General features: G+C 43.6%; 2 protein-coding genes across 9 annotated transcripts in view; one reads left to right on the forward strand and one right to left on the reverse strand.

Annotated features, from left to right (window-relative positions):
• ARSG (arylsulfatase G) overlaps positions 1-16992 on the forward strand; it is a 146506-nt gene that overhangs the window by 3616 nt on the left and 125898 nt on the right. The window lies entirely within an intron of this gene.
• Positions 525-16578, reverse strand: SLC16A6 (solute carrier family 16 member 6). The gene is made up of 6 exons (XM_036899826.2): positions 16409-16578; positions 9487-9725; positions 7347-7490; positions 6373-6501; positions 3644-4459; positions 525-2754 (listed from the first exon to the last, which is right to left on the reverse strand). The coding sequence occupies exons 2-6, from the start codon at positions 9716-9718 to the stop codon at positions 2504-2506; spliced, it is 1572 nt and encodes a 523-aa protein (XP_036755721.1). The 5' UTR covers positions 9719-9725; positions 16409-16578; the 3' UTR covers positions 525-2503.

Consider the following 16992-nt stretch of genomic DNA (forward strand, 5'->3'; position numbering starts at 1 on the left):
AATTCAAATTTTGGTATCCATAAAAAACTATTATTGAAACAGCCATGCATGTTCATTTATATATTGTCTCTGGTTTTCTTCAGACTGTAACAAAGCTGAATAGTTGTGACAGAGACCATAACGCCCTCCAAACCTTAAATATCTGGACCTTTACAGAAAAAGTTTGACAATCCCTGGTTTGGAGAGTATGCGTTGTTTACTTAGAGATTAGAACAGTTCTTAGGACTTAGAGTCTGTAACTGAATGTAGGTGGCCTTCACTATTTTCACATATTACTTTTGAGAGGCTCAGCTAGTATTCTGTTGTGACCACGATGTCATTTCATTCGTCTATTTTTTATTAAATAATTAAGCTCAACAGACACTTCCTGGAAATGTTTATGAGTCTCTAGTAGAATTGAAAGGTGTTGCAGAAAAGTTTTTAAAAAATCACTTATTTGAAATGAAACTTCTTTGAGTTTTTACAACTTTCACTGGATCCAGCAACAGATGCTGGTAAGTCAATTAAAAAAACCAGTCAGTCTCTTTAAATAAAAGAGCCATACATTTATTGCAAATCTAGAAGTACCAGATATTTCACTAATACAGGACAAATCAGCAATTCTGCCTTTAATTTTCTTCCAAACATTTAAAACCTTGATTATTGACATACTGAAATTGGCATACATTTCTTTTTCATGCAGTTAACAGAATGGATTTAGAGCAGATCACTCAGAAATCAGTTATAAATATTAAATTGTATCGAACATTCATAGTAAAAATGTTGTAAAGTGCTGAAGTCATGTAGGTCTGCAAAACTGCCACAAGCTCCAAGTCCTTCTCAAGCAGTGACAGGCATTTGCTGCATCCACCGTGTTTTAGTTGTGTCTGCTTTCGACCAACACGTTGTCATTTTTTTCCCCCAAACCCCAAAGTTTTACAGATTGTCCTATTTCTATGGCTGATAAAATGCTATATAAAAGGTAGCAGGTGGTGATGAACTGTGCCATTTTCATTTCAGTGCAGAGAAAGATTCAAGCTTGTGTGTACCTGTACCCAAACTAGGCTTGTTATATTTTTTCCCCCTGAGTTGTCATAAATTAACAGTAAAGATGAATAAAGATGGAGCAGCGAGCATCGACCATCACCTGTACGGTGAGATTCAGTACATGTGAGTAAGTAGCCCACCTGTTAACCTCACATGTGCCCTCTTTACGTAAAAATGCTAAAATGAGAAACTCTATACATGTAGTGTAACTCTAAAAAAAACACAAAACTCAAAAACCAAAGAACAATGACCTGTTACCTGATAACTCTGAAAACTTGAGAGAGCCATCAGGGATTATATGAGGATTATATAACTTGTAGCTCTTAATGGTAAAAGTAAATGTCTCTGCTACCCCATGTGAAATGCAGAAATGCTTCAACAGTTAGATGTTTTTTTTTTTAAAAGAAAAAATCAGAAATGCTTCAGTGATTCAATCAATGAAATATAATTCTGATTAAAGAAGATCATCAAGTATTTTTAGGTGATAAAATAAATCATTTAAAAAAGCTAAGGCGGTTTGCCATTCATTGTTTTTTTCCCCTTCAAATAACACATGTTGCCTTTAATCAAATGGAAGAATCATTACAACTTGGCCTTTTATGACAGTAACTTTTCAATGTAAGAAGTATTCTTTGAGGCATTTAAGGGATTGCAGAATGCTGTTTATGTCTCAGGTTTTCTTTCTTTTGATTACTTTCATCATCCTAGAATAACTTAATAATAAATAGTGGTTTAAATTAAAGACACTATAATCACATATTTCTGAATAATTAAAAGCAACAGGAAACACATTTTTGAATGCCATTCTGTATATTCTATATTGAAATACTTCTGGTAATGACTGGCCATAAAAAGAAGTGATCATCTTCACATTTATGAAGTTCAAGTTATGTGTATCTTTAAAATTTCCACTTAATAGCCAAATGTTTGGTCTTACACTGTACTTGATTTCCATGGAATATCCGGAAAGTTAAGAGGTCATAACTTGTTAGTGGAAAACCTCAGTATTTTTCAAAGGGTTTTAAATAAGTTGTTTGTATTTCTGGAAAGGAGAAATTTTGTAAATGAGTTAATTCTTTTTTTTCCTGGATGGCCAATTTCATCTCAATGACCTGGGCCAGATGTCATTTTATAAGATAGTATTTTAATTCATGCGAGAGCTCTTAAAACCACTTTGCCAATCGACGTCACTATTTTAAACCTGGAATCTGAAGCAGAGTCCTATGTATCTTTGTTCTGCTACTGAATACACCCAGGTTTATGTTTGGAAGAGTGGGTGGTGATTTTTGTTTTGGCTTAGGAAACAAGCAAAAAGGAAAACTTAAAAGAAAAAAAAAAAGGATGTTGGTAGTGGTGTTCCACGTATACATTCCCTTTAAAATGTCGATTTGAAAGTGGGTAAGGCATACTTCCCTGTGCCTCCTGTCCCCCTTTTCCTCCCCAGCCAGTGGGACGGCTGATGCTGTAGGAAAGCAGGTCATACTGGCTCCATTTTCATACGAACTTTTTGCTCATTTTTCCCAAGGTCCATTTCAAGAAAGTCTTCGGGTATGTCTTGTAAAGCTTTCCCACGGTAACTCTCTGTCTTTGCTTCACCTGCGTGGTGGCGCCGGCACAGCCCGTTTTTACATGGTCTCACAAGAGCGAGGCACGCAGAGGCCACGGCCATGCCAGCTGCACAGGAGTAGAAGGCCCGGCTGTATATCTTACTGTGGTCCACCAACAGACCTGGGAGAAAGCATGTGCAGCCATTAGCAATGGGGACACAGACCTTCCCTCACCCAGGCTCCCCCAAACTTAGGAGCATCTCAGTTTCTTTGCCTTCTTGTCTTTATCTCATTTCTCGAAAGGAAAAAAAAGAGCATTGAAAGGAGGAATCTTTTCTAGCCTGGGGAGAAAAAATAAGTCAGACACACATGCAACATGCTTATTAGCACCTGAGAAAATGATGGGGCTAACTGTTCTTCATGGGCTAATCTGTCCTGGGAGAGAATAAAGCATGAGACGATTAGATGTGTGCGTCTTTGAAAAGGTAATATTCTTAAGAGCTCTGTTATTTTCACTGGGGTTCACTTCAGGTGTCTTAACATAGGGTCAGATTTCTAATCACCATGACCTTAAGGAACTCCTCCAGGTGTAAGATATGGAACCTACCCATGTCCTCCCTACAAGAAATCAATTAAGTATTTGCAGCATGTAGCTGTGTGCTAAATTCTGGAACACTGTTCCTAAGAAGGGAAGATGACTTACAGAAGTCCCTTAGTTCTCTGGTGCCCCAAGTTAGAGTGCAGTGAGGTTATAAATCCAAGGGTTCCCTTTAGCATTTATAAGACAAGATGGTAGAAAAAGGCTGGGGCAGCTAGGACCACAGACATAGGTCCCAATCCTGCTGTCATCACTAATTTACCCCATGACTGCTGGCTTACATTCTCTGACCTTCATTTTCCTCATGTTTAAATTAAGAGAGTTGACTTAGGTAATCTCTAATTTTGCCAGTTCTGAAATTCTATGAAATATAAAAATCAGTAGATTTTTTTTTATTAGACTTGAACAGGAATCTGGCACCATTTATAAGGAGACAGTAGACAAACGTTAATATTCTGCATATTTAAATTACCTGCAAGTGGTGGTCCAGCCAGGCCTGCTATACTCTGAATGAAGACATAGACACCAGCTGCAGAAGACATCCTCTCGATGCCCACCACATCGTCCTCAGCGAGCAGTGGAATGTGGGTGCCTCCTATTGTTCCAAACATAAAGCCAAAAAATATGCTGCATGATGTGAGCCCCCAGAATTCAGTAGCAAAGGGAAAGGCAGACAGAGACACAGTCAGTAAGATGACGCAGAGGAGTTCAATGTAGATCTTACGGATGGGCTCTCGGTTGAGGATGAAACCGGCTGTGATTCTCCCAAACACTTCGGTGATTGCCATCGTAGATAATAAAAAAGCAGCGCGGTCCTGGTCGATGCCCAGACTGATGCCCAAGGGAATGATGTAGAGGGAAGGTGCAAAGAACCCCAGGGTGGCAAAGAGACCAAAAAAAGCGTAACAAATAAAACTTTTCTCTTTCAAGATGGAGAAGTCCAGTAATGGGGCTTTCCTGGCACCCTGCTTGGATCTGGTCTTGCCCAGGCTGTGTGGTGGGTTGGCCTTCGGCTCCAGCTCCGCGTTGGCATGACTAGGCACATTTTTAGGTGAGGTAGTTAGTTCTACTCCTGAGTCAATGGAATCTATTGAGGTGCGCGTTTTCTCATTTTCAAGCATATATTGCACTTCTTTCCGATTTTCTTGCGCAGTGATTTTCGGGGACCCTGGTCCTTTGACACTAAGTGGTCTTAGCAGCGACCCACACACCACGATGTTGAGCTGCAGCAGGCCCACGAAGAGGAGACTGTGTCTCCAGCCAATGTTCTCCTTCAGAGCCGTGATCGCTTGGGTAGGCGAGAGTGAGGAAGTAAATCTGGGGTCAGAAACGGACTCAGAACCCAAGAGAAAATCTCGAGCAGAAGTAAGGATCCAGATTTAGTAAGAGATCATGTAAACATCTCCTCAGCAGTGTGAGTGCAGTCCACCTGTATTCCCCTTTATTCTAGGCTTTGGTGCTCTTAGGAATTAATAAGGAGAAAAACGTGCAGAGTGACTGTTACACAGAAAGCAAAATATTTCGGCCCAGGTCTCCAGGAGAGCTTTGGACGGTGTATTTTGCCAGGGAGAGGCACAGGAGGTGAAATAAGTTTGTGACCTACATCAAGGTTTGGCAGACGGCAGCCTGTGGGCCAAATCCAATCTGCGGCCCGTTTTTGATAATCAAGCTGGACTGCAGTGCAGCTCACCCTCCTTGGTGCATGTGGTCTCTGGCTGCTTTTGTGCTGTGTCAGTAGAGTTGAGGAGCTCTGACAGGTACTTACACTCCATGAAGCCTGAACTATTTACTATCTGGACTTTTCAAAATAGAACTTCCAGCCTCTGAGCTAGATCACTGTACATCCACTCATTCAATCCTTAGTAGCAATGGATCAAGTAAAAAATACATTAATAATCTAAAACCTCTTCTGATTATCCCAGAATTAAATGATACTGTTCTCCCATTTCTACCCGGTAGAATGTCCTTAACTATCTGAGTCCTCCTCCTTCCTGCCAGTAAGCCAGGTTCTAGGTTGCTGACCAGAGGCAGCATGGTGGGGCGGGCTGGACACTGGAATGTGAGGCTGGGGTCCCCCACAGATCCTGAAGGATTCTCTTCATCATCCCAGAAAGGCTAAACGATCTTCGTTAGAATTTAATTTTACTGTACTCGAAGTCTCTGAGAGCTGGCAGCAATGACACTCTAGGTAACTTGGTTACCTAGAAGACAGGCTTAGCAACACAGCCCCCCATTCTTAGTGGGGGTCCACTTATTTTTTTGGCATATGTTTTGCTCACACCCCTCGTCCCCCATTAACATGGGAAACAGAGTTGCAAATACTTTAAGCTTGGATATTTCACAGTGCTTTACGCTCATCCGGCCATAATTAGTCTAGTTTTCCTTTCCCCGCTTCACATTTCTTGAGCGCCCACCCCGTGCCAGGGCTATGCTCTGTGCTAGGGAACCAGGCTGACCAAGAGGCAGCTTCTCCCCCTTAGGGCATTCACAGGCCACTGACTTCCCTTAACAGTTTATTTTGAAAAGTTTCAAGCCAACAGAAAAGTGGAAAGAATGGCACCTATACGGCCTGCCCACCCTTCACCTAAATTCAGTAATAAACATTTTTCTCTGCCTCTCTGCCCATTTCTGTCCATATATTTATAGGCACACGTACATTCATTTTTCTGAACTGTCAGAAAAACTTCAGATGCCATGATGTAATGTCTCCAAGGTAAACAAACTGTCTACTACTTGTTCGAGTGTAATTCACATACTAATGCTACCAGAGGGAAATAAACCAGGCACTATTTCACTGTGAGATGCTACACACACAGATAATAAAACTGACTTTATTAGCATAATTTAAATCCACATTGAAATATGGCTCTTTCGACAAAAGAGAGAAATAATAGTATGACCCATCCCAAATCATTAAATTATTCATTTGGGAATGGAGGTTGCAAGTCTATCCACTGACTGTGTCAGGCATCTTCCTAGTTAGGTACACTTGGGTAAGCATGAAAGCATGTGAATTCCTAAAGTGGGGTTTGGGAGGACAGATCCTAAAAACGTGCTGGAGAAGAGACAGCAGATAACCTTCACTATGCATACAGGTAAAGTCATCCGTCAGCCAACTATTGGCAAAAGACAGCATAGCAAGAATAGCTGAGTTGCTTCCCCTGTTCCACACGAGCACAGAGACTCCCACGGTCCACCTACCTGGTGCAAAAGCAAACACAGCAAAACATTCTCCCGTAGAAGCAACTGCAGTGACCACGGAGCGTCTTTTGTCAAAGTACTGTGACAGTATAGTGACAGTCGGCAGGAAGCTAAGGCAGTACCCCAAACCTGTGACAGGAGGTCGGAAGGAGCAGTGAGAGCCACATCCGGGTGAACTGAGGCTGCATTCAAAGACCTGGGCCTTCTCTGTTTATTTTGTAAATCACAAATTCTGGGAGTCAAGTAATTCATTCTGGAAAGAGGTGTTATAGCAAAGAAAAATGGGTTTCTTAGTGGTTTGGAGAAGCTGCAAAGATGGATTTGGGGATGTGAGGAGTATGAAAACTTTTTTTTTTTTTTTTACTTTTCTGCACAAAATGCATTTTTATATGATTCACAATGGACGAAACTATTACTGAATATTATTGAATATACTTTTTATGTAAGACCTGTATTTGGACATAATTGAATTTTGATATGTGCAGAAAATGTGAAAAATTTACCAGTGTGCAAATCTTAAATATCTATCTCATCTGTGACTACAGATGGACTCTTTTTAAAGGGAAAGAGGTTTTCGCACACCAGCCCTGCCCCGCAAGAACAAGCCCAGTGCACCGCACCTTCGTCTACAGCTCAGAAACCTCTGGCTCTGCCTGGGGAAATAGCGGCAAAAGACATTCTTATCTTACTTTGTGAAAGTGATGCCTTTGGCTGCAAACTACCATGAAAGAGAAGTTCTCTTTTTCATTAATAAATATTAAAAAAAATATCTGACAAAAAAAAACCCTCTTGGGCATTGAGAATAGGTCCATACAACCCAGCTCAAAACCAGCGATCTGGAGCTTATCTACTTTAAAGAAAAAAAGACAGGGGAAAAAGAAATACACTTTGGGTTTGATTTCCCATCCCCCCAACCCTCCGTGTTCTTCAAAATAAGTATCTGGAGAAAGTCTGGGCCCAGGAGAAACACTTACCAGAGATGACGCCAATTGAGATATACATCTGGTAAACCTCCTGGGAAAAGGAGGCCACCACCATTCCTGTGCTAACAAGCAGCCCTCCAGCCATCACCACCACCCGGTGTCCAAAACGTGTGCTCAGCACAGTGGACAGGGGAGCTGCGTTAAAAGAGCATCGTGATATTTTAACTCCCAGAGGCATAGCAGTAGTTTTAATACAGTGCTTTTGTTTAAGTCTTGAACAGAGAGAGATGATATACAATCAATCTGTAATACATTTTATGCAATGGTTTCTTAAGTCGGTTCAGGAATTATTTCAGTATTTGTCTAAACTGGACAATAAGTTCTTTGGGCTCCTTAAAGAGAAAGCCAAAGTAATATAATATCAAACTTATAGCTTTATTTTTAGACAAAAGATTTTTACTCATCATGAGTACCTATAAAATTAGACATGCAGTTGTGTTATTCTGTAATAAAAGGGTTTTCCTACGATGGCTTGAATTTTTTTTTTTAACACTACCTGAGATTCTTTTAAGAAAGCTCCATTTAAGGTGGACTTCTAGCTCAGTTTCATTTCATTTTTCTGACAATGACATCAAAGTACAGTGAATTCTGTTATGCATACAAAAAAGGATAGGTATGAGTTGGATAATTCAGAGTGGCTGATGAATTCTAGTTTGCTTAGCTTCTACACTTTATATCCTCTAGGACATTTACATCTGGCAAATTTGTCTCCTAGCTGTACATCAGTTGAGCTGGGCTAATGTAGTACAGGACCCATTAAGGGGCAGGTAAAAGAACACACAGAACATGCTGGATAGAGTGGGAAAAAAAGGACTAAATTTTGTTAGAGTAAGTCCATACATCTCCTTTATGTTAGCAGAATATAAGTTGATATTCATATTTGAAACCATCATAAGATTGTATATCAAGGTACTGTAATAAAAAAATTGAAATTGATTATAGCTTATAATGAAACCATTATTTTCATTTTTAGGCGGTAGATTGGCTCAAAGCATTTTAAGTATACTAGAATAATAGCACTTGGAAGAATTATCTTCCAGGATAGTAGTATTAATAAAAGAATGGAGATTTCTCGTTGACTATATTGTTATCTAGAGCTGAAAGTTAAGCTTTGGGATTTTCTTTATCTTTAGATGACCGAATGTAAAATTTGGGTTCTAATTCATTAAAATGATCTTTCTGAGAAATTAAACAATCCACGATTAAAAAATTAAGTATCTTAATACTCAAACTGGAACTGGGAATGAAACTAGCAGGAGACAGTTTTGGGGTGATTAAGAAGAATTGGTCCTTGCCCCAGGAGGAAGGAAGAGTGGGGTTGCCTCTTTCAGAGACTGAAAACCAACTATATTTAAAGAAAGGTTTAGAAAACTGCAGCGGCAACATCTCCACCCAGGGCTTTAGGGGGAAGTTAGGACAGCCCAAGGTCAGCCCCACTGACTTTCTGCAGTGATTTCAACAGCCTTGTTCTCTCAGGAAGCTCATGGCGTGGCCTGACAGCCAGATCAACTGTCACGAGACCTGGTAGGCATGTTTCAATTAGGTGTGTACGGGGCCAAGTAAAATTAGTATGCAAAAATCACACTAAACGCTGTTTTATTTGATGTCGTCGTTTGCATGCAGGAGAACTGCACCCTGACCAGGGAAGTCCTGTAGGGAAGCAGGTGTATGGAATTTAGCAATTGTAACTTTACATTATATCCTTTCTCCCATCCCATTTTCTTCATGTGTCCATACTACATGTTTCCAGCCTGTTTCCTAAGCATGTTTTTATGAAACCAGGGTGTAGTATATCAAGTAACTTTGATGTTGCTTCTTGAGAAAATGACTACATCCCCATGGAACTGGGGTTACTGCTATCCTCAAGTAATCTCCAGTATCCCAAGTGTGCATACAGTAGGTACTTAATACATGTGTGTTAAACTGAAGGCAGTCAAGGCTGCCAAACGAGGCTCTCTTTTTCAGCACCAATGCTTCTTGCTATCCCCAAATCCCCGAAAACCAGATATATTGAGTGAGAAAGGGCCAATAGACCATATAAGGAAATGCATCACCCCCATAGAGAGAACCATGACATAATTTGGCAAATGACATAGGCTTACATAATGTTTAAACTGAAAGATGGACTAACCTGTAAATGTTAAGACAAACACACATAGTGATATGATCCATGAAATCCTGCTATTAGATTCATTAAAAGTGTCCATTAAGTCATTGAAGAAGACACCAAATGACTTGATGATGCCATAGGTGAAGACTTCCACAAAGAAAAAAGAAATAGCTATTGCCCAGCCCCATCCTCCATCAGGCACTTGAGTATCAACATTGGTTCTGGAACAAAGCTGTGATTTCTTTTGGGTCATTCTTAACCTGAAATAAAAAGTTTAAAAAAAAATTCAGACCAGCAGTAGAATGAAAGTGATGATTCTAATATTCTTTAGCAGACATAACTGAGAACTAGTTACCACATTTCATCAATTGAATATTTAAATGATATGCAGTTAGTATAAAGTCTTTGGACAGTTATATATATATGCAGATATAAAATCTTTGTATTATATATGGAGGCCCCAAAGAATTTGGAAAAAAGACTTCCAAGCTGTGACATTTAAATGGGAAACACAGAAATGTTAAGGAATCAGAACAGAATAATTAGGGGCTCCTTGAAGGACACAGAATGGCCACCAGACCAAGTATCAGGGCTGACCTTGAACTTGAAGACAAGGTAGGGAAAGGAAGACTGAACTGATCATAAGGAATGTTGATCAGAAATGAAGCCTAGAAAAAGGCAGGCCAAGAGCTGAACACTGACAGTGCTCCGGTACCTTCCATGGGCTAAGTGCTTGTGACACCCTTTGCGTCTCCTGTCCAGTCAGATCATCCAGCCACATCTCCTTGATCCCATTTCCCACTATGATCTGGGGTCATATGTGGATGAACTTCCACAGACAGAATGTTACTATAAATCAAAGTGTGGGATTTCTGTTTCTGGGAGTTTGCTTAGCATGAGGAAGTTCCTCAGAGCAGATCACCACTTGGTGTATTAGCAGTTGAAGTTCTATATGCACCCCAAATATGCTAGATACACAGTGACCACATAAGGCTCTCCCAGCTTTCAGGGTGTAGCAGCCAGTTAATTATGTTACTCCTGACCTTGCTATGCTTTTCTGTTCAAACCCAGCAAATCCCAGAACAGAAGACCTGTGCCCATAACACCATGGAGTGAGAGGAAACACTATATTTAACACTGGAGGGAGGATAGTTTAACTCGAGTCTTCTACACTGGGACTCTAGTACATGAACACTGTCGTTTTCAAAGTCTCTGCAACTACATACACTTTGGAAACATGATGTGTTTTTAGATCAGCCAAAAATTAATGTCTATAATAATAAATGAATCCATTGTCTTAGAGCTCTTAATGGAAACCCATCTTGAGTTTAAGAACTCACTACAATTATTCCATTGGATACAAGTGAATTTTCGGGATGCATGTGTATCCTTTTTATAGCCATAAATTGTGATATTCAAATGCAGTTTTTCATTGGTGATGGAAGGCACTTGAAAACAGGACACAATCTCACCTATCCAGTAGACTTGCCAATTTCTGGTGTTAGGATCTAATATTTTGAACTTACTGTATAAATCTTAAAAAGCTGCAAATCTGACCTGAGTATCATCTGTCCTCTTGATGGCACCATTTCTGTAGGAGCCCAGGACTCTGAAAGAACTATCTACTCACTTTTTACCCTATGAGTGCTAAGTATTTGATTGCATAAAATAGTGCATAAGATGCTTTAAGAAGCTTATGCTCTCTGCAGCAAAGACCTTTGCATTTTGATGTGTCAGTGTGTCATTCCTGACGGCAAATGGAAAGGTGAGAAGGGCAGGCACATAGCTCGAGATACAAGGTGAGCAGCCACAGAACAGGTTGTCACTAGTGTCCTCAACATGGAAAGCAATGGATTTAAGATGGGAGCCAGAGGCCTCTAGTAAATGAGGTTTTCCTAATACTCCTCCTTCATTAAACTTTCAAAATGCACTTCCAAGATATGGCAGCTGGGGAAGAGGAGTGAAAACAGTACTAGGCTGAAGATTCAGAAGCCCCGCCCCACAAAAAGTCTTTCCCAGTGGGGGCTTTAGAAGTGTTTATCCCTAGGGAGAGGCGCAGGAGGGAGGGAGAGAGGGAAAGTGGTGGAGGGCTGCCAGCTCATGGCCTAGCCTCCACCCCTTGCATGCCAGCCCTTCCGAGTTTGAGCGTGTCCTTGTGGAGCCGGCAACTCCTTTACTAGCCTCTTAACCAGCTCCACGTGTCCGGTTAATCTTTTAGACATGCTGCGCTGTCATGACATTTTTCTGCTCAGCCATTTTCAATGGCTTTCCTCTTTCTGAAGGATGAAATCCACTGACGAGCCTGATGTTCAGTGTCCTTCATCCCTAGAGCCCACCTCGTCTTTCTTCCTGTTCTAAAACTTGAGCACCTGCCACGGCCAAAATAAGACTCCTCCTTACCCTCCAGTGCCCAACCGCCTTGCCTGTGGCCATGCCTTCCCCTCTGCCTGGGCGTCCCCTCTACGGCTGGTACCTTTAAGGCCCTGCTCCATCAAATTGTCTTCCTTCCATAATGCTTCCTCTGACCGACTTGGCCTAAGGGCTTCTGTTCCAGTGACAGGCATCATGTAATAAGGGGGTATGATTTACCTTTGTGTATTTATCTTATTGACACAATTTATAAACTCACAGATGATAAAATCTGGAGCCTCTCTCTTGTTACCCTCCTCTTCAGTACCTTGCACACAGCTTTTTATTTTTTTCAGTAAAGTATTTACTGGGTTCCAGGCCCAAGCTAGGAAGACAGAAATGGTCTCTACCTCCATGGACTTAACTCTGCTCATAATGCCAAGGAGCTTACGGAACTTTAAGACTGAAAGGCATCATATTTAAAACTCTCCAGCTGCGTCCGTCCAGAATTCAGCACATTTCTGCAGGCAGTCAAACATACTGGCTACTAAGTCAAAGGCCACATTGGCACGATCATTCTGACCCAGAGGGGTGCCCATAAAACCTTAGAGTCTTAATACAGGGCTCAAGACCAATCTGAACAAAAACATACTGGGATAAAATGAATGAAGGCCCCAAAGACATAAATTGAATCTCTTATTAACTTACAATCACTTCAGGATCAGGAGACAGAATATTTTTGTAGAATGGCATTTAGATGAGTAGGGCTAGACGGCAGTTTTGGTATGAAGGTGAGATTGCCTCCCATCCTCAGAAGGCTCTGGGTCAGGCCGGCATTTCAGTTCTGGGGATGGGAACCCATCTCTCTCTCTCTTTTTTTTTGCCTCCTAGGATCCCTGGTTTGGATGTGCAAAATGGGTGGCATCACGAGCAACCAGGAGCTCCAAAGTAGAGTTAGAAATACAGACTGTTAAAACTCAAAGGACATAGGGAGCTTGTCTTGTCCATTTTACTGCAAAATCCTACTCATTTTGCAAAATGGGGAAACTGAGCCTCAGATCAGTGAAGAGACTTGACCAAAATTATCAAGAATCAAATCTACCTCCAGGGCCCTTCCATATCAGACTACAGGACAGCATTTTACAGGCCAGGGAGGGGCGTGTCTTAAATTGCAAGGGTGGGGTGGGGTGGGGTTTGAGCGGGGAAACAAATTTTTTAAAGATAATAACTCTCTTGGCCTGTGTGTGTGAAGAAAGAGGTCTGTGAGTGGTTTCACCTGTTAACTGTGTGACCTCAAGGAAGTCACTATGCCTCTCTGGGCCCTAGCTCCCTTTAGCAGTGGAGGCCAGACTGGAGAATCTCAAGGGCTCCATCCAGCCTCAGCAGTGGGTTATTTTGTATTGGGCACTGAGGTCTTTAATCACCTGATTCTTCAGGCCAGACCTGGTGGTCCAACGTAGCCTTGGAGATAGGAGGGAAGTGCAAATGCTAGATGGTTTTTGCAAACGCAGGGGGTAGAGTAATTGGATGTTGGTTAACTCTGATGTGCCTGCTGGTTAGATGACTGACTTCTGACTGCTCTTCTTGTGTTTACTTCTGAGCCTCCTCTGTGTGATCAATTCCTGTGTTTGTTTGTTTAAACTGTGCCTTACATCTCTGCTACTCTCCTAAAGCTAAATCCAAATATACCTTTCACCCGCATGGTTAGGTTTTTGGAGGACAAAAGCTTTCTTATTATTACCAGGAACATCATAAAGGAAAGATGATAGCCCAGTGTCCTCTTCTACTCCAAAAGTTATGCCTTTGTCATCCTAAAGCATCTTATGTCCTATTATATTTAGTTTTGAAGATAAGACCATAATATAGAATGGCAACAGAATAACCTTGTTTCTAAAGCATACTGGAGATAATTTCTGCATGTTGCCTTACAAAGGGGCAGTCAGCAACTCTTTGCAGGACCCAGTGCCTGGCAAGATTTTTGGCACATAGTATGTGCTCAGTGAAAATCTACTAAACAAAATAGGAGTCTTGGGGTGCTCTTCAAGTAGTGCACTGCTCTGTCCTTATAAAACCAAGGCATCAAGTGGAGAAGCCCTTGGTTGCAAAATAAATCCTTTCCTGGGCTCTTCTTTCCTTTCTTCCATTCCCTCAGCAGGCCAACTGGCATGAACTGTCAGCCTCTACAAACAAAGCATTGCCACTAAGGCCTGAATTTGGAATCCAGTTGTGTAGAAACCTCTCTTAATTCCAGAACACAGACCTACCTGTCTGCTTGGGTTTTACATTTACAGTTCTGTGAATTTATCTGATGGGAGGGGCTATTCATTTACCACGTGGAGAGGAGCTAGCTGGGGTGGCAAGCTGGGTGCCCTTGTGGCCTGGGGTGACTCATCTGCCCCTTGATTTTCAGTGTGGTCAACAGGTAAGGCCAGTGAGTTGAACTAGACTCTGATGATCTCAGGTCTTTTCTGGCCTGAGGATCTACAAATCTCTGAAAGCCTATGACCTGACTTTGCTTTGAATTCCCCGATCATCTTAACTCTGGAGTCCTTTGAGGCAAACCCCATGAGTTTGTCTTCTTGAGGCCCTCCAGCATTTGTTGACTTCTGTTTACCACTTATAACCTGGTGCACAATCTTGAGGAAATCTCTTAATGTCTAAATTTCATCATTTGTAAAAGCAGGAGTTAGGGTGGTCTTGAAGGTCTTTTCCAACTGTAAAACTCTTCAATTCTGAAGGGGGCTGGGAGGTGTTCCTGGCAGCCGTCTGCCTGCACCCTAATGATCTTCCAAAAGGAGTTTCATGACAAAATCTGCAGGGCACTTCGGACTATTTCCTATGAGCATTTGGGTGGCTTAGCCTTAAGTGAGTATTCTGCTAAGGCTGGGAAATCTGCTCTACCTGGGAATTTCACTTGATTTGAATTGCTGAGAAAAGGTCTGACCTGGGGGCATGAAGAATGCTAACTACTGGATTATGAGAGCCCTTCAGCGTGTTAAGTCTAGTGTCAGCTCAGAGCAAAGTTCAAAATGCAGGCTTTGGATGGAAAGGTGATGGCTGCTGGTGTGAGCCAATCTCCTTTCTTCTGAAAGGCATAGCCTGGAGAACAGCTTTCAACAAGTTGTTTCCAGCCCGTCGTAAAAGCCAGTCCGTATTTAGGTGAAGTTCATCTGAATTCGCTATTAAAGGAAAATCCCAAACCTATCCCTGACGGCTGCCTCAACAGCTTTAAATGACTGGATAGGAACCATTCACAGTTTTTACAAGACCATGATGTTGAAACCTGAGCCCCTAATTTAAGTGTCCTCCTCAGGAGTTCCAGGGAGGAAAGTCCCTTTTTAAGGAAACCACAGAAGGAAAACTCAGGGTTAGTGGTACTCATTAAGATAGAAGGAGCTTTTCCACTTGGCTGCATTGTTTATTTACACACTGTAACTCTCTATCTTGGCTACCCTTCCCTGAACTATGAGAAGAGGTATTTCTATATCCCAGGGGCGGGGTGTACTGTTGACCCCAAAATGCCACATAATGGTGCTTGGGACCTGGGAGATGCTTCGCTTAGAGATTTCAGCGTTTGGTATATTTTTACAAACGAGACACTTGTGTTAATATGATTTGCAAAACAGTAAGATAACTGAGAAATCTCATTACCAGGGTAGAAACCATCTCCTTCGAGAAAAAGCTAGCACGGAGTCTAACTGTGCCAACAAAAACCAGCTTCCAGGTTGACAAGTTGTAATGCTCTTCCCCAGCTGGCTCCAGGGAGTTTTTTCTAAGACTAACGCCCCCCGTGTTTGGTGACATTTGAGGTGCCGCCTAACAAACTTGTACACCTGTCTGCTCGGGGGAGAGTGGGCGCTTAATTTTGAAAAAAGAAAAGAAAAACCCAGAAGGAAATAACCCATTTCCTCTGCGAAATCATCCTCCCTCGCTGTAGAACTGCTCAGCTACCCGGGCGCTTTGCTGCGGTTCGCAGCCCCGGAAAGTTGAGCGGGAGCTGCCGCCAGACGCTGACAGCTCCGACGGTCAAGGTGTAGGACCTGCGCTCGGCAAGGAAATCCCTGCCTCCCCCCAGGGGGCTCACGTTGGCCACCCCGGGTGTGTGCGTGGGGTGGCGCAGACCGGGATCCCCACTTTCCGGGGCACTGCCTCGGTGGCCGCCCAGCGTGCGCGCGCGAGCCTGGGGAAGGTACCTCTGACATTTCGCTCGCGACGCGCAGGCAACTTCATGCGGAAAATCCACGCAGGGGCTGAACTCGGTGCCCCCACTCGCCCCACAGCCTGGAGCCCCCAAGCCGGCGGGGGGTACTCAAAGGCCAAGCCTGGCTTTAGGTATTTTCTGGACCCCGACTGTCCCAGGGCCACGCACATTCAACTCTCAGCGGGCGAGAGCGCGTCATCCCGGTGGCCCTGAGCATTCCCAACTGTCAAGAGTATTTTTGGGATCTCCTCTCCAAAATGTTAAGATGTTAAGTGGTCTCCTCCACCTCCCTCCCCGTGCCCCCAAAAGGAGCTCCCAGAAAAGATTAAAAAAAAAAAACCCCACACCCCACAATCAAACTTTTAAACATGTAAAATAATAAAACCAACTCACCAAGTTAGAAGGGAAGAGAATAAACCCCAAAAGGCTCCCAATAAGGCGGAGGCTTGGCCTCCCCCTCCTTATAAGCCGCTCGGTAACATGAGAAAGGTTTAACCCCTTAGGGCGTGGGCCCGCGCCTAGTGCAAGTTGGCTCCGGCCCGCAGTGCCCCGGCCCAGGCCCCCCGCCCACTCCCGCGCCCGACGCCCCGACCACACCCGCCTCCCGCCCCCCGCCCCGGCCGCCTGCGCCCGGGCGGAGAGTGCTGCCGCCCGCGCCCCGGCCCCGCGCTGCTGCCTATCTCTTATCCTATACCGGCTGCAGCCGGTCTCCGCCGGCCTCGGGGGCGCGCCGCCGCCGACCATGTGCTGCGAGCGCCGAGCGCCGCCAAGGAGGGGGCCGGCCTGGCGCGCGCGCGCCGGCCCACGTGGACCGGGGCCGCGCCCGGCGCGCGTCGGCTCGGGCCCGGGCTGGGGGGTCACGGAAGGTAACCGCGTCACCGCCCCCGGCCGGCAGCGGGGTCCTGCGGGGCTGCCGCCGCCAACGCCGCCCGGGGCCTTGGCACGCCGCCCGCGAGTCTCCCCCCCCCCCGGGCACG

The sequence above is a fragment of the Manis pentadactyla genome, chromosome 4 (assembly GCF_030020395.1).
Source record: "Manis pentadactyla isolate mManPen7 chromosome 4, mManPen7.hap1, whole genome shotgun sequence".
Taxonomy (NCBI): Eukaryota; Metazoa; Chordata; class Mammalia; order Pholidota; family Manidae; genus Manis; species Manis pentadactyla.